At 31.4% G+C, this 24,501-nt stretch overlaps 4 protein-coding genes across 5 annotated transcripts in view; 2 read left to right on the top strand and 2 right to left on the bottom strand.

Annotated features, from left to right (window-relative positions):
• The window catches only part of LOC106111447 (WD repeat domain phosphoinositide-interacting protein 4-like), a 14,411-nt gene extending 11,249 nt beyond the window's left edge, over nt 1-3,162 (top strand). Inside the window, 2 exon segments of the mRNA XM_013293555.1 lie at nt 631-716; nt 864-3,162. Coding sequence (XP_013149009.1) covers nt 631-716; nt 864-893 — 116 coding nt within the window. The 3' untranslated portion in view covers nt 894-3,162.
• A 277-nt stretch (nt 3,163-3,439) lies between these two features.
• LOC106111442 (small integral membrane protein 20) lies at nt 3,440-4,331 on the bottom strand. The gene is made up of 3 exons (XM_013293542.1): nt 4,118-4,331; nt 3,959-4,015; nt 3,440-3,524 (listed from the first exon to the last, which is right to left on the bottom strand). The coding sequence occupies exons 1-3, from the start codon at nt 4,230-4,232 to the stop codon at nt 3,472-3,474; spliced, it is 225 nt and encodes a 74-aa protein (XP_013148996.1). The 5' UTR covers nt 4,233-4,331; the 3' UTR covers nt 3,440-3,471.
• Nucleotides 4,332-4,656: 325 nt separating this feature from the next.
• On the top strand, nt 4,657-7,641 carry LOC106111191 (MIT domain-containing protein 1-like). 2 transcript variants are annotated; one of them, XM_013293211.1, is made up of 5 exons: nt 4,657-4,731; nt 5,079-5,211; nt 5,298-5,536; nt 6,006-6,205; nt 7,422-7,641. In XM_013293211.1, exons 1-5 carry the CDS (start codon nt 4,693-4,695, stop codon nt 7,579-7,581), a joined length of 771 nt encoding a protein of 256 aa, XP_013148665.1. In that variant the 5' UTR covers nt 4,657-4,692; the 3' UTR covers nt 7,582-7,641. The 2 variants fall into 2 exon arrangements, with proteins under 2 accessions (XP_013148665.1, XP_013148672.1); XM_013293218.1 differs by lacking the exon at nt 4,657-4,731 and adding an exon at nt 4,793-4,893.
• A 375-nt stretch (nt 7,642-8,016) lies between these two features.
• The window catches only part of LOC106111465, a 35,239-nt gene continuing 18,754 nt past the window's right edge, over nt 8,017-24,501 (bottom strand). Inside the window, exons 3-10 of the mRNA XM_013293584.1 lie at nt 16,522-18,399; nt 15,815-16,096; nt 14,931-15,234; nt 12,965-13,252; nt 11,878-12,049; nt 10,958-11,175; nt 10,514-10,707; nt 8,017-9,604 (exon numbers count right to left, since the gene is read on the bottom strand). Coding sequence (XP_013149038.1) covers nt 9,337-9,604; nt 10,514-10,707; nt 10,958-11,175; nt 11,878-12,049; nt 12,965-13,252; nt 14,931-15,234; nt 15,815-16,096; nt 16,522-18,398 — 3,603 coding nt within the window. The 5' untranslated portion in view covers nt 18,399 and the 3' untranslated portion in view covers nt 8,017-9,336. The remainder of the gene's footprint in view (nt 9,605-10,513; nt 10,708-10,957; nt 11,176-11,877; nt 12,050-12,964; nt 13,253-14,930; nt 15,235-15,814; nt 16,097-16,521; nt 18,400-24,501) is intronic.

Here is a 24,501-nt window from a genome sequence, read left to right as displayed (position 1 = left end):
ATAGAATAATATATATGCAATAAACTAACATGTGCTCATAAATTTAACAGTGGTAGAGACCCCTTTAACATCTTCGCACGAATAGGTCGGGACGCCCGGTGCAATACCACGACCACACAGAAGACAGACGTCAAGTGGAAGTAATTTAGCGTTTCGTCTGATGAGTGTGGCACTTTAAGGAAGTGATTGGATGGGAAAGTCGATTTGACGGTGGAGGAGACGCATAGGAAGGGAAAATTTCCTCTTTATGTGCATCTCATCCTTCGTCTATTTAGCATTTTAGGTGCAGCGGTCGCTTCTTGTTTGTCACTTTTTTGAATAATAAAACAATATATGCACATAAACTAATATGTACACATAAAATAACAAATGCGCATAAAATATGTGCACACAGAATAATATGTTCACATAAACTAACAAGTGCACTTAATCTAACATTAGCACATATTCTGACATATGCATGAGGATATGTATCCTGACATGTGCACATATAAACAAACTTGTGCATACATAACCCTAGACATTAACAACGTAACATGTCCACAAATAACCTTTTTGCCTTAATATTTTATGATTAGTAAGAAAAGTACAATAAATATCAAAATAACGTAAACTACTTGTCAATTCCAGTGATATGTGAAGATGGAACTTTCCACAAGTTCACATTTTCAGCCGAAGGTAACTGCCATCGAAACGATTTTGAATATTTTTTGCAGGTAAGATATTTTCATTATTATAATACTGGCTTTCGCCCGCGACTCCTGCCGCATGGAATTAAAAAAAACTAAATGACCTATGTGTTCTTCCAGACTCCTTATATTATAAAAAAAAGTTATTGATTTTTCGAATATTTTACATTTCAGGTGGGCGATGATGATGAATTCCTGCATTGATTTTAACGTAAATAACTTAAAATTTGTACTAAGAAATGTTATCGCGTAAGAAATGATTCGACAAATTTGTAATTCAACAAAAAGCCTCGTTTGATGAATCTTTTTTATCGTGCTGAATGTATAATCTGTGGTATTTTGCTACTGCGCAATGTTGCCATAGATAAATGCAGGGTCAAAGATTATTTTAATAATAAAATTTTGAAATGTGAAAATTGGAAAATGTATCTGTATAAATAATCTAAAAAAAGTGGTCGCCTATTTTAACAATATAACCTCAATGCACAAACATATTATAATAATTTAAGATTTTAAAATTATACTGTAAATATAATAAAATTGAAGCAATCTGCCAATAATTACTTAAGAATATATTCAAATGTTGCCATATCCACTGACATCGATAATAATATCGATTCCCATTCAGATCGATTTTTTATTAAACCTAAATATTGGGCAATTATTTCCCACTTGACACTTATTTTCTTTTTTATCGCTTTAAGGTTATTTTTTTTCATATTTGAGTAGTAGCAAAATCCACAAAAAATAATTTTTGCACATAAATGGCTTTATAACACTTTAAAATCTTAGTTAATATTAAGGAGGAAATACATATGCCAGTAAAATAATAGTCCATGCCAGCTACTGGCATGCTTGAACCAGAAGCTGGCAAGTGTACTACTAGCCCGTGTATTCCCGGCCTTAAATTACCATATATCTAATATAAGTTAATTTTAGATTTCCTTACATTTTATATTCCAAGTTTATCGAAGTTTTTAAGATTCCGTAATTCGGTTGTCAATGTTTCGGTTATTTTTATTTCATAAAATAGTTATTATTGATTAAATTTAGTTAGATTTAAATTGAAAGCTGTTTTTGTAACTTTATTTACTTGATTATAACCAATTATATAAATTGTACAATTTTTTTAATAATATAACAAGCAATATTAATTACAGTATGACATTTGACTAATTTGAAATCGACATGTTTTAGAATTAAACTGACAAATTCCAATTTTAAATTAACAACGGTCAATTTCAGTCAAACATATTGTTGTTTCACATTGAGATCTTAAGGTAGGGGACTACCACGAAAATCTGTGGGAAAATAACCGTAACGTCATCGATAAAATTTGGATCGAAATACGCTGACAAATCTCATACATTTTTCTCGCAAATTTTTGTATTAGGACTCCTAGGTTCATTTTAAACAGCTATAATTTACATCTATTAAGAATATTGAAAATTGTCGTTCAAATTAGGGCATTATGTAAAATTGAATATTCTGGATAATACCTAAAAATAACGGTACTAAAATTGTATTGCCATAAATCAAATCAAACAAAACGAAGCTAAATTTAGAAGCTACCTTTTATATGAGCTTATAAACGCTAGTGTTTGCTGTTTAGATTAACGAAAAAAAATGGGAACTGGTAACACGAAAATTTTCGATTATGTATTTGAAATTGTTTGAAAATACATAAAGTAGTTACGAATACTATCTCGAAAATTTTCGTGCTAGTCGGTGAATTAAAATGATGTGTAGGCTTAAAAGACTTGTAGTCAAAATCTTTTGTTCAAAATATTGAAGAAATAAGGTACATTAGATAATTACATTTAATTATAAATATATGACGGGTTAATGCAACGGATGTATGGAGTTTAAATTATTACGCGCAATGTACATATGTAATGCGTTTCATATAGATTTTTATATATTTATCATTAATGCAATATTGTGCAATTTTAATTATTCATTGGGTGAGTTTAATATATTTTTTTTATAATTATAAACAAATTTAAAGTACCATTATGCATTTGCTCATATTTAGTATATAATTGGTAAAAGGTAAATTTAAAATGTCTGATTACTCTCAGTACAGGTCAAACTTTCGTGTCTTATATTTTAAGATATATATTTTTTGTTAAAGTTTTAGTGAGATGTTTGAAATGAGAGAATTAAAATAGGATTTCTGTATGAAAGTATTGTATTATCTACATTATGAAGATAAATAATATAATGTTTGTTTATTATGTAAATATGAATTGCATCTAGTTTTTATATTGACATAGATTTAGCTATATGTCTGCTTGCGTTTGAATATACATTTTCGGCTACAAAGCACACATTAAATGTAAATACGAAATTTAAGATTATTTTTTATATAAATTGTGACAAGACTCCACTGTTTTGTATAGGCATTAGGGTGTGGAGATATACCGATATATTTTATTTGCAATTTTCACAATAAAAATCTTTTATATTTAAATGCATTTTTAATTATAGTGTTCAACGGAGGGTTGCTACAGTTTGTGCTGCTTCCATATATCTCTACCAGCCGTCACATCTGAATCCACTCCTTTCTTAAGTATATCCTCTCTCACAATATGTCCACACATTCTTCGGTCCTCCTCTACCTTTATAGCCATCATTAGCAAATATGCATTTTTAAATAACCCCAAAATACTGAAATAAATTACCCATTGTAATAAATAAAAATTATCTTTAAAGGAACTTTTTTATTTTAAAATTAACAACAATTTTTAAAATTATCACTATATACATAAACAAATATCCTTTATTCACTGTCAGCTTTCTTACGGCCAAATGGATCTGACCACACATTCATATCTGAAAAAAAACTTGTTTTAAAACAAACTATAATTAAATAAAACATGAATTAGTGTACAAGTGTTTATGGAGGGGTACTGGTAGATGTAGACCTATGAAGATGGATGGATTGCATGAAAGGTGACATGATCAAGAAGGGAGTGATGAATGAGATGACAGTTCATAGTTATTTGGAGGATTTAATCTGCCTCACCTACATGAGTAGGATAAGGTAGGGAAGGTGGTGAAATAGTGTACAGGACAAATTAAAAATAAGTTTTTAATACTGTAGATTTAAAAAAAAATAAAAGGAAAGAATGTAAAGGTAATCAACATAAATACTATGCTCAAATGTGACAGCTATAGTTTAAAAATCAAACAAATACTATTGCGGGCGTGATCAACTGCCCTAACACCTGGCTGCATGTTGAACGCTACGAGAGAATTCTACTTACTGCCCGGTTGCACATCTTCTATCCTGATATTTTTTCTCGTTTCCTTCTGGATCTTTTCTGCAACGAATTACAGTTTTTGTACAACCTTAAAATTTAATCGACGTTGTTTGCTTTTTTTACTTTCTCTTAAATCGACAAATGTTTTTAAAATATACCTACTGTATTCTGATGCATCCAACATAGGACTTACAACTATGGGATATAATGCAAGTCCTAAAAAACCAACAAATCCCCCAATGAAGACTGTGTATCTCCAACCTTTAAGAGACGACATATTAAAACTATTTTACTGACTAATCTGGTACTTTAAATAATTATCGACGATTTCATAATCACAACATTTACTGAACTGTCAAACGGCAAAATATGTCAAAAATATGTAAACAGATAATAAATACAGATGAAAGGATAAAAATCATTAAAACAACGTCTTTCTATCCCCTCCCTATCGATGTAGATACAATTGTAATATTCTATGTCTATTAAGGTGAAAATCCGATATTTTATTAGCTTGCAGTTACTTTGTGATCCAAATAATAAAAAAAAAATTTTCTGTACTCTTCAGTCGAGTTATGGAGATTTAAGTGACTGAAAATTATTAAAATACGATTTTGTGGCTGTATGTAAATCCTTTGACCTTAATGACATAAAATGATGATGCTTTTTCTCGGGGAATTTATCTCATGAACATTTATGATCACAGTGTTACTACAAAATAGTTTTAACAAGATTTAATGCAAGTTTGTTGCATAAAAAGTTTCATAATAGCCCTTGTACGTAATGGACTTAGACTAAACCACTACATAGAGATTAAGATTTTTTTTACTCTTTAAAGTAGTTTACAGTTCAATTTACTGTTTTCATTATGCAAAATATTATTATGTAAATTCTAAATAACAGATGGGAACCCCAGCGTCCATTGTTGATTGTTGTTGGTACTGTACTGTTAAAACTTTTTCGCGATCATAACAAATAAAAATAAGTTTCTTTTTAATCATCTTTCATTCTTCATTTTTAATTGCTGTTTGTTAAATTTTGTTGTTTCAAGACAGTAATTTGTTATTTGTATATAATGGAAGTATAAAAGTTAATGTGATCATTTGTAATTTGTCCTTGCTAGGTAAAAATGAATGTCGATAGTATGGCTGTAAATATCCTCAAGCGAGGCGTAGAATTCGATACGAAAAAACGTTATACGGAGGCTCTAGTATGTTACCAAGAAGGCTTACAAATTTTAATAGACAGAATGAAAGGTATGTTGAAACAAAGTCTTTTTTAATATCGAGCATAAGACTGTTCGTAGACTAATAGTGTCTTAACAACTCTTGTTTATTTACAGAAGAATGCGACGATGATGTAAAGAAATATTTAAAAGAAAGAGTAGAAGACTATATGGGTAGAGCTGAAAATATTAAAAAGTTGATTGCAAAGCAGAAAGAAAGTGGTAAATTTCATGAACAAGTTCAAATTAAAAATAATTCGACTGGTCATAGTTATAAAACACTTTTTGGTAGATTTCTTGATAAAGATGTTCAATATGTTATAGTGGAAGATCCATACATAAGAAATTTTCATCAGGTGTGTAGTAATTTTCTAAATCATACTAAATATTATAAATCCGAAAGTTTAGATGGATGGATGGATGGATGTTTATTAAAGTTTGTAGCCTAAACGGCTGAACGGATTTCATGAAATTCAGCACAGATGTTGAGCATAGTCTGGAAGAACACATAAGCTACTTTTTATCCTGGAAATAGTTAGGGTTGCATTAATTTTTTATTTTAATGTTTACTCAATAATTCTGCAATGTTTCAACATATCTTATTGCAATTTGGCACAGATATAAAACAAAGTCTGGAATACAAATGGGATAAGTCATCCCCAAAAACTGCCCAGTTCCCAAGGGACACATAGATTTTTAATTATTTACATTGTTCGTCTGTTTTCTAATACCACTCGGACAAGCTAGTATCTATATAAATGTCTTGAAGATTTAATCGGCATTGGGTTTTAAGGCATGAGTACTCAATAATAATACTTGTTACAGTGTCAAAATTTCTTAAGACTCTGTGAGCTACTTGTAACATCTTGCAGTGATTTAAAAAAAATAGAACTTGTTACAACAAAAGACAACAAATCAGCGGATGTACAGATGAAATATTTTAAAGAATTAAGAAACAATTTAATGAAATATAATATACAATTTTTTGCAAAGTATTCAGATACTTTGCATGACAGACAGATTGTGTAAGTATTTATGTTTACAAATAAAAAGGATTTCTATTTTTTTATGTATTGAAATAACTCAAAAACTACTTGGCCATTACAAAACTATGTTATCAGTGAGTAGCAAAGTTTATTTTTTATTGTTTTTTTTTAATTACAAATGGGTGAAGTCATGAGCAATAGCTAATGTTTGATATGTTCAACTAATATAAGGCAGTACAGACGGCATCATCAATCTTCAAAACTAATAATCTTATATTGTTTTGTAATTATTTACTGCTTTAGTCTTGATTGCATTCTTAATTTTATTTGTAAAGTACACAAAATAAAATAAATAAGCTACTTTATTTTATCTTGTGTGCTTCCGAACATCATGGTCACCTTTGCTTAACAGAACATTTCATCAACTTGCCCTTATCTTTATGGAGGGTTGGGACAAAATGTGCTGCTCTTCCATACATTTCTAGCAACCATCATATCTGAATCCACTCCCTTGTTAAGTATATCCTTGTTCAATAGGCAATATGCATATGACACCAATTTACAAGTTATTTAAAGTAACAAAGTTTTTTAAAGTATACTTTATTACTATAAAAACAGCCCTGCAAAGATTTTTTTAAATGTAATGTGATTTAGTGGCAAAATTTAATTATTAAAAAGTGTTTTTTTTTAAATCCTCTTTTTTAGTACTAAAATGCACACTATTGGTTGAAGCAAGTGGCTTATGTAATATGGCTCCGCTGTGTTGTCAATACACAGTTCATTTACATTAGTTTATTTAGAAATACACTCTTGAAGTATTTTACTGTAAATACGATATCAAAATTAACTTTAAAATAAAAAAAAATAATAAATAGAATTATTAATTACTACTTATTTGTACCAGGTATAAAAAAAATTAATCGATTTTTGACTTTTTGACCTTGAGAAGCAAGATACTTTGTTTTTTACATCAAAGTGACATCTGAGCGTATGTTATGAATTATGAATGGAATTTGACATTTGACGTCACGTGTCTTATAACTCCAGTCGCGTTTTAGTCGCTCAAAAATGGTCGTAATTTTATTTCTTAATTTTTAGCTTAATGGTTGAATATTTTCGCGTCATTTTTTTTTCTGGTTATTTTATAACAAGTATAATTGTTTAAAAGAAGAAAAAAAAAAACACATGCATATTCCCTATTGGAATTTTCAATTTATTTACATCATATTCAAATTATATGTTTGTCTCATTTCAGATTAGATTCTGGCTGGATAATAAAAATTGGCAGGGGTTTAGATATTTTTAAACCGCTCGAGAATAAATTTTGTTTAGGCGTCTACGATTTGGATTTGAGACAATGTCATGAAACTACTGTAGATATCATGCATTCGAAGCATGTGAAACAATCATCTTGATGTTTGTAGATTTATGATTAATTTAAGGTTAAATGTTTACTAAATATATTTTTAATATAATTGGCAGTTGTTTTATTTACCTTTTTTTGTAGCTAATGCTAGCTATCAGACGATAATCTAGGCTAGGTCTAGAGAGGACAGCTATCACTAATATAGAGACTTATTCAAAGTAGTTTTCACATACATTCTGCTCCCCCCTTAAAGCCTCCAAAAAATCGTGACGTCAATGGAAAACCATTTAAAAATTGTGTGAATTAATAAAAATTATGATTTTTATGTCTAATAGGTCTGTTTTCGTTGTCTAAACTAAATATTTGTATCAGATATATCCTCTCAATCTCATTAAAGTTTTTTGAGATAAGTTTTAACTGTTTTCTAAAATGGAATAATGAGAGTAATTGAAGGTTCAACAAATAAAAGAAATTTTTTTGGAGTATAGTACTTTATTGTATATACAAAATTAACAATTAAACATATTTTATCATATCTATACATTTAAATACACAATACTTTTCGTTACATTAAGTAGAGGTGGTATCAATATTATAAAATACAAGTAAAACACTATCATCTCTCTCTCTCTCTCTCTCTCTCTCTCTCTCTTCTATTCCTATGTCCCCAAAGTGGGACAGAGGGCGTCCACAGTACGCCGCCAGCTCGCTCTGTCTTGGGCTCTGCGTTGTGTCTCAGACCATGATAGCCCGATTGCCTTCAAGTCGACCGCCACTGAACGCCGCCAGGTATGTTTAGGGCAGCCACGCTTTCATAGTATTTACTATATCATAGTTTGCATTAATAACAAAAAGGAAACAAGATTTTAATAGATTTCATTGCCTTTTTGTTTTTATTAATAAAAACTTAATAAAGTGTTGATTATAAAACTCTGATAGTATAAAACTACCACAGATTAAATTACAATGAGCATTTATGTTATAACATGGCAATACTGAGTCTATAGTTTGAAAAAATAACCTAAACAATACGAGTTTTCTTTTCTATTTTGGCTTAAAAGTCCGAATATCATACTATGAAATAAAAATAACTTGAGTTTGTTTTTACAATTATAACCTAAATATTTCGAATTTTTTGTTCAAAATACAATATAATTACTGGAGCAGAAATGCAAAGAATATCCTCATTTCTGACAATATCAGTTTTATTTGAAAACATATATTTTTAAACTTAAAAATAACCAAGTAAAATATGAGGACTAGCTAACATTTGTTTATGGCCTCTGATATCTTACAAAATAGAAATCATAAATATTGACTTACGAAAATCCATTTTTATTTTATTTACAAGAGTATTTAGTAATATATTTAAAAAGGGTTTTCACTTTCTAGAAATATTTTAATCCAACGTTAAATGGAATGTTACAATAATGCATGAAATAAATTCATTTGTCATGTGTATGTCTCCTTATCGAGTTGTCAGTTTCTGGGAAAAAATGTTAAGATGTAAACATTTTTTCAATATATTCCTCAAATTGAAGCAAAATTACATGTAACATTATAACCTAAAAAGATAAATTAATCTTTTAATTTTCAATATCAAATTTCATGACCCTGTTAAAACTAATAAACCATAACACAAGACCCAAGTGAATGACAGTTTTACTCATTTTTTATGAGTGACCAAACTACTATGACCTGTGACGTCATTAAACTCAATTCTCATGTTTTGTTTACGTATTGCAATTACAATACTCGATATTTGCATGACATTTACCAACTATAGATTGAAGTCGTTCTTAAATTAAACGTAACTTTCTTTTTTTGCTGAAAATAACATTAAAGACTCCATTAAATGTGGTCTGATCATTTCTTCGACGTCTTTTTTATCCTCAAAAGCCTCTGGATGATGTTTGTATAGTGTTCTTAACGCTTTAAGACAATGTATGAGTGTTTGGTCCGGGTTCGTGTCTAGAGGCGGGCGCGATCTTTGCATCCTAACCAAACGGATAAGATGAGGAACGCATTCCAATTGTACCATCTGTTGTGCCACTTCTGGTATCACCGTTAATCTGGAAATAAATGTAATTTAAACAATTATTAACCAATATAAAGAAGAATGTTTTTATATATACTAATATTATGAAAAGTAAAAAAAGATTTGTACTTTTGCATTAATAACTCAAAAACTACTGGGAAGATTTATATTCTTTCATCATTGAAAAACTACGTTGTCAGTAAGTAACTTTGCAACCGTCTTTGATTTCGCGTAAGCGAAGTCGCGAGCAACTATAGGTGAGAAGCAAGCAACCGAAATTCGCCAAAATAACGAAACCAATGATCATGTATTTTTGCATAAAAACTACTAAAAAGCTACGTTATCAGTATCATAGGCTTTATTTATTTTATAATTTTTATTTCACAAAGGCGAAGTCGCGAGCAACATCTAGTCGTTAAGAAAAAGAGATTACAATATTTTTTTACGATCTTATCTGTCAAACCCATTACAAGAAATAAAGTTGACGTGACATGACAGTGTAACACGCAACGTGATGAGAAAAAAAATGGCAATATTTTGTTATAGTCTAACTGTAGCCCCTATTATTTTTATTTTATTATTATTCGTCATTTTTATAATATGTAAATTTAATGTGTTTATTTGTATTTTATGTTTAGACACTTATGAATATGTATTGCTCTTCACAAATGGGGAAAGGGATTGGCTCCTGCAGCACAGGGGAACCTAGTGCAGGAGCCAAGGCTCTCATGAAATGTGTATATTTTTAAAGTGAAATAATAAAGGATTATTATTATTATTAAAGGATTATTATAAGAAATGGAGATAAAATTGGCAAGACATTGAAACACGCAGCGTTATAACAAAAACAGAGATGTCAATATTTTGTTATAGTGTAATTGTAGCCCTTATTATAATGGAGATTGACGTGACAGTATTCAGTAGTACGCAGCGTGACACCAACCTGGCGATAGCTTCAGCAGCATGACAGTGCAGTCTCGCCTGAGCGCGCAGCTCGGCGGCGCGCGGCGCGGGCGCGAGTGACGGCAACGAGCGTGCGAACCACACGAGCGCGGCGCTCGCCGCCGCAGAGCGGGACAGCGGTAGCACGCAGCGTGACACGCGGGACAGTGACGAGATTAGGGACGCTGTTTGCTCCTGAAATGACAAATGTTTTTGAATAGGTGCATTCTTAAATATCTATAACTATCTATCTATATTAATATAATAAAGTGTGAACACACAATTCTTAGTTATTTATGATGTCAGAAATGACACTATGTTTTGGAATATTTTTTTTAATGAAAAGCCCTACACGACACAGTGTAGGCTATATATTTTTACGCTATTAAATTTAGGGGGAAATTAAATTTAAAAAAAATGTTTCATATGTATAACTTTTTTTTACCTGTAGGAATACAGATGTGTTCGGTCCTCTTCGTTTTAATGCATCTAAAAGTTTCTCGATAGTTCTATGTCGTGCGAACACATCAACAATGTCAGACTTGATTTCGTCAGAGTTGACTTCGTCAGACTTCTTCTCCAGTTCTAATTCCCGGACAAGATTGACGAGACACGCAGTACATAGTAACAGAAGTTGACAACAATCGGTCCGTGAGAGTATACCTGAAAAAATATAGAATTATTAAGCTTTAATCTATATTAAAGATTTGTATTTTTGTATGTATTTGATTCACGTAAAATCTACTGGGCGGATTTTAATAAATTTTCACCATTAGAAAGGCTATATTTTTCTAATGTAAAGAGGAAAGAGAAGATTTTTGTATGTATAGAAATAACTCTAAAACTACTGGGCTTGATTTTTGTTATATTTTTTTAATTTTACGCAGACGAAGTAGCGACAGTTTTTCACGTTAAAACTTATGACGATAGAGGGCATTAATATTTATTAACGATATATAGTCACAAAATCTCACTAGATGTCGCTAGTTAGCAAAGTTTTGGATTAAATACTTGGTTGAAAACTTTTTCTGTTTTAGCAGAAACCTCTATTTAAAGAAGGTATCTGTTTTCTTCTTTAAAAGTATAAAATTGTAATAAAAACATACAAATCAATTAATTGATGAAAATATTTTTAATTTTCCTCGGAGTTACTATTCCTCTTATGCTGGGTTTCCGAAGTTTCAATTTATTTTATCATTACCTAGTGATTCGTTAGTTAACTTAAACTGGATTTCAAACGTAACTTAATTTACGTAATTCGGAAACATTTCAAGAATTTAAAGAATCAAAAACAATAACGAATGGTTAAACGTAGCTTAGAAACCGACCGTTAGTGTTTCAAAATTTATTATTTTATAAACTCACCAGTAATATTATCAACGATTGAATTCAGGTAGAGATGCAGTTGTGTGAGGTCGTAGTGTCCCCGCAGCCAGGGCGCGGTGATCTGGGTAAGCACAGTGATAGCTTCTCTCATCTGAGGCTCAGGGTTCGATCTGTCTGATAAGATATCTGATAGAATTTCTATACCACCACCCTGGAAATTAAAAAAAATAAAGATACTTCGATTCAGATTTCTGGTGCAAAATATAGTTCGAAAATAAGGTCGCAAATGATTCATTGATTTTTTAGATATCCAAGAAACATGTAAACTATGTTTATTACAAGCTATACTTTGTCTTAAAAGTGAAAATAAAAATAGAAAAGAAGAAATTGATTGGAATATTAAAAGACTAGGTTTCGCCTGCGACGCTGTCCGCGTGAAATTAAAACACACAACTGATAACGTAGCTTTTTAATGGTGAAAGAATTATCAATAATGTCTCAGTAGTTTTTGAGTTATTTCATTACACAAAATACACTTTCCTCTTTATAATATTAGTATATATAAGTAAGAAGTATAAAATGTCTAGCTTTCGCCTGCGACTTTATCTGCATGGTATCAAAAAAATAATAAAAGCGAGTAGCCTATGTGGGCTTCCAGTCTATCCCCTATATCTTTTGCAAATTTCATCCAGATCCGTTTAGCAGTTTAGGCTACAAACTCCAACAAACATCCATCCATCTATCTAAACTTTCGCCTTCATAATATTACTAGTTTTCGCCCGCGATTTCTTCGCGTGGAATTAAAAAGAAAGAAAGTGAGTCTATGTGTTCTTCTAAACTATCGCCTATATCTATGTAAAATTTTATCGAGATCCGTTTAGTTGTTAGGGCTACAAACTTGTACAAACACCCATCCATCCATCTAAACTCTCGCATTCACAATATTTCGACTTCGTCGGCGTGGTATAAAAAAAAAAGTAAGTAGTAATAATAAGCCTATGTGTGCTTCCATACTATTCTATATCTTTGGCAAATTTCGTCGAAATCCTTTCAGCAGTTTTGGCTACAAACTCTAACAAACATCCATCCATCTAAACTTTCGAATTTATAATATTAGTATGATTACCTCTTCAAATTGTTTGACGGCTTCAGCAGTGACACATACTGTCGCTAGAGCGCGTAAAGACAACGCCTTTATGGAACTCTTATTGCTTTCAATAATAGCAGTAAGCAGAGCTCTCGGTACTCCGCATTCCACGAAAGGTAATTCAGTTATACTCTTCATGATTTTTGAACATTTCTCGTGTAAGGAACTTTCTGTATTCTCGCTTAACATCGCAAGATGGCCGATAGATGTCAGTGTACTCTTCAATATCATATCTGATGGAGGTTCTTCAATTATCGATACTAAGGTCTGAAAGAAATTAATTTTAAAATTATGATGTAGTAATTAAATATGTGAATTGTTAATGACTAGCTTTTGAACTTTATCTAGGCAATACTAACGTTGTTTATTTTTAAATATATCATTTATTATTCGTGTTATTTCATGATTTTTATTAGAGTAGTGACTAGATAACGTGGGGAAAATTTATTGATATAATTTACATGTAATCTATACTGTTATAATAAAGCGTAAACACACACTTCTTTGTTGCCTAAGATGTCAGCAATTACAGCATATTTTTGAATAATTCTCTTTTTAATAAAAAGCCCTACACTTACGTCACGCTTTACGCTAGATATTTTCGGGCCATTAAAGTTAGGGGGTAAATATTTTGGATAAAAACCCTAATGTGGAAAAGAGACCATAAGTTGCTGCCAACATCAGGAAGGAAGATTGCCAAGTTTTGTCATGTCTTGTCATTTTGACATTTGCAATTGACAATTTGACACATGTAAAAAATAAAATAATGTTAAGCTGTTGAAATCTCAAGGGAACAGCTAGTTACATAATATTTGTTAATAAAATTTCTGTATAATATCCACAAACTATGAGATTTATATCTTCGAGAAATTTGCTTAGAAATGTTTTACAAATAAATTAACAATATTAAATTTTTATAAATATTTTAAACATGGTAACATTCAATAAAATATACTTAATGGTATAAATGGCGATTCATAGTATATTTTTATAAGCTAGACATGTTAGAAAACCAGACATAGTAAAGGCCGTAATGATTGATTTCTACTTTCTAAACAGGATGCAGTCACGCATCATTCTAACATTTACATATTTAGAGAGACGGGGAAAACGATTTTGTCGTATCCGTCATTTTCCCGACGTCAATCAATCTTCTATTCAATACAATGATCAAAATTTTACTTTGGTAATCGTGTAATTTTAAAATAAACCGATTTATTTAATATAATAGTATAGACTAGTTGTTGTGACTTCGTGCGAGGGAAATAAAAATTAATAAAAGTCAATGTTACAGTTAAATTACCTTTCTAATGGTGAAACAATTTTTAAAATATGCCCAGTAGTTTTTGAGTTATTTTAATACATACAAAAATACAAATATTTCCTCTTTTTAGTATATACATATTTTTACGTCCGTAGCTACCTTAACTTTTATTTATTTAAAGCTATTCTAATCATTGGTACTTGATTTTAAAATCTTTTAACCTTAACTACTAAAGTTTTAGCAAATTTTCAAATGTTAGTAATTTTTTGATGCCGCAAATTACAAATTTTTATTTATTGGACAAAAACATAAATATAAAAGTACAATAAAGAAATGTTATAAGCGGTACAGAAACCCACAGGATTTATGTGTAACCACTGGTCGCTTAGTTTATAACATATAAAAAATAATGAAGAAACTTAGACTATTTTACTCACAAAACAACGCTGCCTTTCAACGATGAAAGAATTTGAAATTTTACTTTTACGGTACTAAGGCTATTACTCAAAGGTAATTTATTTATTTACTCTATAGACTATATCCAAGTGGGATTAAAACAAAAAACTAAGTAGCCTATGTCTTCTTCCAGACTATCTTCTTCTATGACAATCATCGAGATCCATTCAACAGCTTAGGCTAGAAACTCTAAAATACTAAACGCTTGCATTAAAATTAAAATACCTTCATTTGTTGAACCAGCACCGCTTTCGTCGTCTCTAAGAAGATACCGATCAGTGTATCTAGATGTTTCTGTACTAGATTCCATTGCGGATTACTCTCGTTCAATTCTAATTTGACATCTTCACCGATATCGATTAATTTCTGTAGATACATTTGTAACGATACTTTGATCTTGTCCCATCTGTCAGGTGTTTCGCCGGGCGGCTTCGTATTTAATGTTATACTATGAGCTAACACAAATTCATTAATGTTAGCTACAAGCAGACATATTTGTTCTTCTCCTGTGTTGTCCGATTCTATTTGCCTGGAAAAAACAGATAGCTTGAGAACTTTATACTCTAACTCGCGATCGCGACTCCTTCCGCGTGGATTTTAAAAGAAACAAAAGAAGGTAGCCTATGTATTCCTCCAGACTATGCTCTACATTTATGCTAGATCGATATCTGTTCAGTCGTTTAAACGGCAAACTATAACAAACATCCTTCCATAACTTTCGTAGTTATGATATTAGTAAGATTGAATGGCCGATGCGTTTTGCCACTTTATAGTATAAAAATGTATTCATTTTGTGGCTTTGAAAGTCTATTACTTTGGTAAGTCGAAAGAAACTACTACAACTAAAATAGTCATGGATAGAATATAGTCCCCAAAGACTGATTCCCATATTAGAATCTTTAATGGTAAGATTTGTTACCACCAAGAAAGTATTCAGATTGAATTTAGATGGCTATAAAGGTAGAAGACCGAAAAAAGTATGGAAGGATTGCGTGAAAGAGAATGCTTAAGGGAGTAAATTCAGATATGACGGCTGTTAAATATGTATGGAAGAGCAGCATACTGTGCCGACCCTTAGGGATAAGAGCAGGTAATTAGTAACTACATACCTTATAACATCACTATACTGGTGTACAATGATCTGTCCGTGTGTCTGCACCTTTTTAATATTGCCAGTAATAGTAGCGGAACTGGCAGAAACCAATGCTTTCATCTCAGTACCTAAAGGTTTGCTCTGCAATGTCGTCATACATTCATTCTCATTGGAACTGATCAGATCACACAGCCAGTACTGCACAGGTTCGGGTTTACGATCACATAACCGCTCTAATGTTGTCTGGTCTATGCTTCTTTCTCTGTATAGTATCTCGTTTTGATTGTTTAAAACCAATCTGTAAGGAAGTCGATTAGTTATTAAAAAATCTAGTGTGGTTATTTAAATGTGATTTATTTCTGGATAGAACTAACTATTTATTATAGCATTTGTTTCAACAATAAGGTTTAGAGCGGGCGTACACCTTTGACTAAACTATAGAATAACTGTTTTGCAGTTGTCGATTATTTCGCAGCTAATTCAACTGTTTAGTTGCACAACTAAAATTGAGTAGTGTACGGACCTCCAAATTAACTCATAGGAATCAAAGCGAGACTAAACAGTCGTTCGATAGTTTAGTAAAAGATGTACGCTCTTAGAGTAACTTTAAACGACTTATATAAAAAAGAATTAAATAGGTCTGAGTGTTTCAGTCACTGTGTTGTTTTTAGATTTGCTTTCAGTTGCCAGTAATTTGTGAAAGGTAATATTTAAAAAACTTACCCGCCATTGAAATCGCCTATCAAATTAACTCTACAATTTTTCGTACTTCTCGGTGTTTGAGGTTTATTCAAAAATTCTTGCGGTGCTATCATTTTTGGTGTTGAAGTACAAGCGAAGTTTAATTGCAAATCTGTGAAGTCGATCTCATATTTTAACTTCTCCCTTTTGGAGTCATGCGTTAGGTCTTTATCCGATTTTGTATCGGAATCATAAGGTATTTTTTGTTTGTCTCTAAACTGCGGTGGTGGTGTCACCCTTCTTGTTTTTACGTAGTTAATTTCTTCTTCATTGTCCTTTGCTTTTAAGTTAATATCACTTTCTGTTGCAACCAGTCTTTCTGTATAATTAGGTATTAGTAATTCTTTCTGAGGATGACCAACGATGACCCAAGAATTTTGTTCAGCAGATCTCGGTAGACCTAAAGAAGGTACTCTGCTACCATTCAAAACACCACCAGCGTGACTGTCTACTACTCCAGGCTTTTCTTTCTTAGTAGGAAATAATCTAAATAAATCCTTCGCCCTTTCAGCTTTAACCATTCTCTGTTTAGCTTTTGGTCCTGGTTTTTTATTCGGTTTTAAGTGAAGACTGTCCATAATATTTTTACCTAATAACGCTTTGGTAGGTTTGTGCATTGGCTCTGTTTGGTTTTGTATATCTTTAGGTTCATCTTCATCAATGTAACCTAGTGAATGATAACCTCCTTGGATGTCTAAAATTTGCTGATCAAGTCTCTGAGCCTCAAAGTTTAAGGATTGATTTAATCTATTTCTTTGGAATTTAGGTGTAGTACAAATGGGTTCTTCGTTTGAATTACTTCTCTTGTATTCAGGTTTTATTGGTGCTATTCTTTCCGTTGGTACATAAGACACGTTGGAGATTGGTGTACGAACTCTTGGTTGATTGTTTACTGCAATTTCATTGTCATGAGACAATTTTATGTATTCTAAACTGTCATCTGATTTGTTCTTGCTGGTTTCTAAGTCCTTGACTTTGGCTACTTTAATAATATTAGAATTATCACTGTTAGTACTAGATACGAATGTCTTTTTAATTGGATATTTCTTCGAAGGACTTATTATATTTATATTACTACTTGGTACTTCTTTGGTATCTTTTTGGATTGTACGTTTGTTAGTAATGGGATTAACGTTGTTAACTTTCTTACTTTCTACTTTATTTAACTTCGGTGCAATTGTTTTGTCGATCATTTTTTTCGAATTGTCTTTCTCATAATTGTTATTTATATTTGTTGGTGCTGGATACTTCGGTTCGCCATCGTTTTCTTTGTCATTGTCCTTTAACAGATCCATATGTTCTTCGTCTGTGTGTACTTCGTAGTACTTTTGTAAATCATACGGCGTTTGTATAACACTGCTACTTCGTAATCTTGGCTTTGGAGTCGGCGCTTCAATACTGACATTGTTTGACGATAAGGAATTGTCAACAACATCTCTGCTATGTTCTGTGTTTTGTAAATCAATTGCTTGTTTCACTGTAACGTTTTCATTGTTGTTGGAATCACTGCTGTTCGTGGATTTTATTGTGGAATTACTATTATCTGCGGGTGGATAGTATTGTAAAGTCGGTGGGGAGCTATCGGAGTCTGAGAAGCCAGAGTCCTGGCTTTTGTGACTACCGGGACTGCCATGACGCAATGGCCATTGATTAATTTGGGCATTATTAGGTGCTATATTATCTGTGCTATTGTTTCTCTGTTCTGGTTGGTTAGCTATCCAATGCGGTAGCTGAGGTTCCCAGTCTTGTTCTTCTCTCCTATTGTTTTGGTTCCACGGTTGCGGCGCCACTGGGCTTCCGATGTTCGGCGGTGTGTCACCCCACCATACTTTGCTTCGTGTACGTTGAAAATTCGACATCCTGCAAAGAGACAATCAGGTATTAAGTGAATTATCCGTGGGAATGTTTGCGGCGACGGGTGTTAATGATCGGTATCCAAGTGACGTAATGTCTTAGGTCATTATAAAGACTTTAGTATAAGAGGTGCGGCTGAGCATGACCGTTTGTATTACCTTCAATCTAAAGTATTTGGATTATTGTTTAGAACTAACTTTTTGTGTAACAGTCATGGGAATTTGGATTTTATATGAAAAAGTTTAAATAAGACAAAAACTAAGAGCAAAGCAAGATATGAGACTATCTTAATTTTAAGCTGACATAATTGTTTTTTTTTCGGTAAACATTGTTTATTAATGGACAGTATTAACTATTATCCTCTTTTATATTAAAACAATGGATGACAAAGAGTAGTAATTTCCCAAAGATGTTTTTGTATGAAAAAATACTTTTTCTAAGTCCAAGCAACCTTCACATACAATTATTATTATAACTTAGCAACAGTAAGCAGATGTTAAAAACCGTTGCAGAATTTATTGTAAGTGCAAACCCATTCATGGTACAAACACTGATTTCGACACCCCTCATTTTACTTTACAAAAAAAAAATTTGAAAGTGCATTGTACTAAATTTTACACTAACTTTAAAAATAAGATATTACAAATTTTTGCATATGTTTGTTAATTATTTTAGTTGGTTTTTTTTTTCTAAGTTCATAACAATATAAGAGTAATGAACTAATCATTCACAATCTCGGTCATCGGTTGTATGAGTCAATACATTTAACATTGTTAACATGTTACAACTAATTTTAAACTTAGTCATTGTGTGAATTACCCATCTTTATCATAATTGACCGGATGTACTAAACAGAAGCTGTTTATAATATTTTTTAGGTTATGATTGGTGCGTTTATAAAATCTAAATAATACAACGAAAATATATTTACATCTCTTTAAATAATTTATAATAATTAAATGATTTTATTTATTTATTTATACAAAACACAAAATAACAGTTCACGTATAATTTTACAAATACATTTCACATAATTTTATTTTTTACTTTTAATTTTTATAAGTCTACTTTGTTTAATAATATGATTGCTTTTGTAGTTTTGTGAATGTACAGTTAGCTACAAAAATATGTATACACTTACAAAGCTTTCGACACAAAATGCTTCGGTTTAAAAAATCTGCATGCACATTCGTATGCTTCCAAAAATGATTAAATATGTATAATGTACTGACGAATACTTGGATACGTATTTTTTAAACCAATAATATACAAACTTAATTTTCGTAAATGTATACATTATTTTGCAGCTGACTGTACTTACGGTATTACCAGTGAGACATTCGCGGTATGTTCAGGTCTATTAGCAACATTTAGCACAACTTGACCCCGTATTATGGAGCTATTGCGGCTTTGTTTTAATGAACAAGGGTAAGCAGATTATTAGTCATTAACAAGGAGCTGGGTAAATTTGATAAGGTCTAAACACTCAGATCTTTGAGAATAACCCTAATTTTAATTAATAACCATGTATACATATAATAAAATTGGAGTGTCTGTTTGTAACATCAAAAGAAAAATTCAAGATTTTCGCACATGCATTGCTGAAAATAGCATTTACATTTTTTGTCTGTCTGTCTGTCGTGGACAACCGTTAGTTTAAATATAAGATAAGAGCACGATTTTTTTTAATTACACAAATACATAGTTGAATGTGTTTGTAAAAACAGAAAGGTGTTCAAGCTTGTATGTCCGTTTTACTTTTATAGGGGCTGCGGGATAACGAAAATGTTTTACTATTTACGATTATTTTATTACAGTAACTGTGGTTTTATTAACTACATAAAAACATAAATTGACAGCTAAATTAAATTGTGTGTATTATGAAATTTCTACAGCAACAAATAAACTTAATAACACATCTTGTAAAAATGGTTGTAATCTACTGTTACTTATTTTACATATTTAGCTACCGAATACCAGGACAACATAAAGATAAGGTATGGCCAAATGATAAACACAAGTAGCCTACAAATGTTATCAACGCAACAAGTCTTTGACCTTCGTGGGAGATAGGCGCGCCCTTGTGTGTACTTCCTTTACTTTCTGCACGCCTGGTACTTTCAGATACGCTTCATTGGCAACAATCGATATTTTTTTCCATGTTTCTCGAACTTACTGTGTTTTACATAATTATTACAAAAATTAATTATACTTGAAAAAAGCATTCTACTTATTGTTAAATAATTTTGAAAATACTTTACATTACTCGATTGTTTTATTATCTTACTGTGATTTCAAAAGGAAATCGAATTTGGAATTGAAAACAAAGAAAAATTTTTATTTTTAATATTGCAAAATCATGTCAGTAAAGGAATTTCCCATCAAATCCAGAGTTGGCAAAAAATTGCGCGCCAAAACAATTTACTCCGGATGCTATAAAATAACAACGGACGTAACTTTTTTGTAATAGTTACGCATTATAATTTATAAGGATATAGGACGCAAACATTTTTTTTACAATTATTGACAGAATCGCGTTCGCGTCAGTTATGTGGTTCGAATGCAGCTGGCGTAACGGTCGCGTGTCATCTGCTCGTCTGCCATACGCCACGCTCGGTTTGGCAGTACGGCACGCGCCCTTTGCCTCGAGCCGTGACAAAAAAAAAAACATTGTTATCGAATACATTCGAAAATTTCCAGTAGCACTAGAAAAAACTGTATTTAAATACTTACGTTCGATGCAAAAATCTGTAATTATTCTTTTTATTGAAAAATATTTGGTATTTTAATAATATTCAAGATAATTATTTAACTGCAATTAATGTAAAATAATTACTACAATATTTATTGGAAATTGAAATACTACAGTAAATGGAAAAATATTTAATAAATTATTAAAACAGATTCAAAGAAAATAAACCGTTAGTATTCACACATTGAAGCGAGTCGTGTCATCGTTGTAGTGATTGGATCTCTATGGTTACGGCCAGGTGTTGCGAGCTCGGCGGCGACCCCGCGATAAGGGCCCACCGGTTTAGCGCCCCTGAACTCTCTTTCAAATTATTATTGTGCAATACGAAATGTATACAGGATGTTTTATCTTACGTAAAGATATTTTTCATGAATATATAAAAGACAGTATTCGCTTTGCCTTATTTTTTTTCCTATTTAAGATTCTAATAATTGATATTGTTTTATAATACAGATGTCTAAAGTCAACCGCAGACTATTTGTTCTACTTACATACCTGTATTGCTATTAGGTATTGTTACAAATATGTTGCCCATATAAGAAAATTAAAAAATCAGGACAAAAATATTTAAGTGAACTAAAATTATTTTAACATAGTCCTATATATAAAAAGATTTAAATACGGGACAACTAAAATTAGTTGATCCATCAAGTAGAACTACATGGGCTGGGATCTTTCAAGACTTGTAATTTCGTCGGATGAATTAAAATAAACAAATCCTTATTGTAAACAAGTCCGTAATAATTATGAGACATATGGACTCTACATTTACGTAACCAGAACGCAGCACTTGAATAAGCACAGCAAGAGTTGTAAGAAATTAATTAGCATAAGAAACGATGGAATTCAGTTACACATTATCTTTCATTATAATGTTCAGAAATCATTTATGTGACAACTGTTCAAATTATCATTACAATTCGTATTTAATTATTAAGATATTTTAATACAATCCCTTTAAAAGTAAATCAGCTTTAAATAAATCAGACTATCTTTAAAACTGTGTATTTAATAATACATTTATTTTAAAAATTTCATATACTAATAAAATTGCGACTCGAAAACTATAAAAGAACATTTCAATTACAAATGATATTTTGTATCAATATTAATAAATAATTAATACCCATAATATTTTTTATTAATAATTTTATAATCAAACATCCTGTATAAGGCATCTCCCCTCATTACCGCTACACTACCGATTCCCTAACATCTGTCCACACTAGACAGTGTTACTACACCCGATACCCGATACTTGGGACTTCCGTACCAATGGAATGTATCGAGTGAAAGTTTTTTACATAACGAATACTCGACACTCAAGAACATCTTTTTATTAATGCGACATAACTCAATATTACTTTATAAAGTGATAAATATAAAAGTCCATATTTTACATTACATAACTTATATGTAGTTATACTAATATTATCAAGAAAAAGATTTGTTTTTTATGCGTTGATGTAACTCAAAAACTTCTCGGCCAGATTCTGAACTGATTAAAAAAATTCTTTTACTGTCAAAAAGCTATGTTCTCACTGAATAACATAGGCTATATTTTTTATTATTTTTAATTCCAGGCGGACGAAGCCTCTAGCAACAACTAGTCATTAAAAAAAGTTACTTTGCTAAGCTAGTTTGTAAAAAATGGAAAAACGGTGGTCGAAGGTTTTACAGTAAAAATTGTGGAACAATAAAAATAGATCCAAACTATTCCGAGTAAATACCGAGTAATGACAACAAGAGAAACCTTTTCTTTTAAAAAATAAAATTACTTATTCAGTACCTTTGTTTTATGTGAGTTAATTTCTAAGTGTACCAGAGTTACACTCGGTTACACTTTCAACGTTCCCGTCTAATGGCCAGCACGCGTCGTGGCATATGGACGATAACTTTAAAATAAAAACACTGTGATCGTCCACACGTGCCTACGTTTATCATTACAAGTCGACAAAACGAAATAAAAACACTTACGGTTAGATGTTTATTTGAAAAAATAGAAGTAATAGATTTACATCATGTTATATTTTTGTACAATTTCTATATTTATACTATTATAAAGAAGAAAGATTTGTTATTTTGTATGTATTGATATAACTCAAAAACTACAGTGCCGATTAAAAAAAATCTTTTACCATTAGAAAGCCACGTTATCGCTGAGTAACATAGGCTATGTTTTTTAAATTCCACATGGATGAAGTCGCGAGTAACAGCTAGTTTACTAAAAGTAAAGAGCCAAATAGGAATTTGTCATTTTTGACCAAATTTATACTGGCAATTTGTCGACTATAGTTAAAACTGGCTGTTTAAAAGTCACAGGGTTTTATTTTTAAAAACATTTTTGCAAACAATTTACTTATGGTGAACCGAGAAATTTTTATACATTTCCGTAATAACCTTGGCAGTAAATTAACCATAAACGGCTTGACATTTAGCGTTGTGCAGCTGCATTTAGCAGCTTAGCTGGCTTATTTCTTTCAGCGGCAGATGCCGCTTTATGGAAGGTTCGCGAGTCGTTTGACATTTTTCTCTACGAATAGGTCACTCAGACAGTTAAACGTATCTTAAAGAATGTACAGCTGCCGTCACTTCGCGCAGTTTGTGATTAAGATTACTGGGAACTATAGTAAATGGATTGATGAGTCTTTTGCGGTGATCATAAACCCGTATTGACGGATCATTGACGTAATTATGGACGAAACGGGTTGAAAATCAATTTAAAACTTCTTGATAAATCTAAATAGGAACTAACGATATTAAGATCGAGAGAAAAGCCTTCATTTGTTTCAAAAAGGTTAAATTAAATGTACGACGTGAATGTTAATTAGCACTTCATTAGTATATTTTTAATTAAGAATGGATTTTTATTGGTTTAGTTAGAGAAGTCAATTAAAATGCAATTGCTGTTTTCGATTTTTAATATTTAAATGGAAAAAAATGTTTACCCAATTTTTTTGCAACATAGTGTAATAGTATTCTATGAACAAACTTCTTAGTTCTATTCCTATGCTACTAATAAAGGAATGTTCTTTGTTCTACAATACTTATATGGAGACTTATTCACACAAAACGTGAGACATTATGATATCATTGCTATACCTACAAGTAACTCTAAGTAATTTATAACTCTGTATTAGAGCGGTCGAACAACTTTGAGTACACTATCACACAACTGTTGTGCGATTGTCTATTGTTTTGTAGCCAATTCAACTATAAGCGAAAATTAATTAAAAAAGGATCAACTCACGCTTTTTTCCTCCGATGACGGCACCGACTAGTTTCGGATCCTTCGGGGATCCTTCTTCAGGGCGAGTATTATTTAACTTTTGTTCGCGGTCGCGTCGCGCCTCGCA

This window comes from Papilio polytes, unplaced genomic scaffold, assembly GCF_000836215.1.
Source record: "Papilio polytes unplaced genomic scaffold, Ppol_1.0 DF824382.1, whole genome shotgun sequence".
Lineage (NCBI taxonomy): Eukaryota > Metazoa > Arthropoda > Insecta > Lepidoptera > Papilionidae > Papilio > Papilio polytes.
Note: the sequence above shows the minus strand (reverse complement) of the source record. Positions and strands in the feature narration are given on the sequence as shown.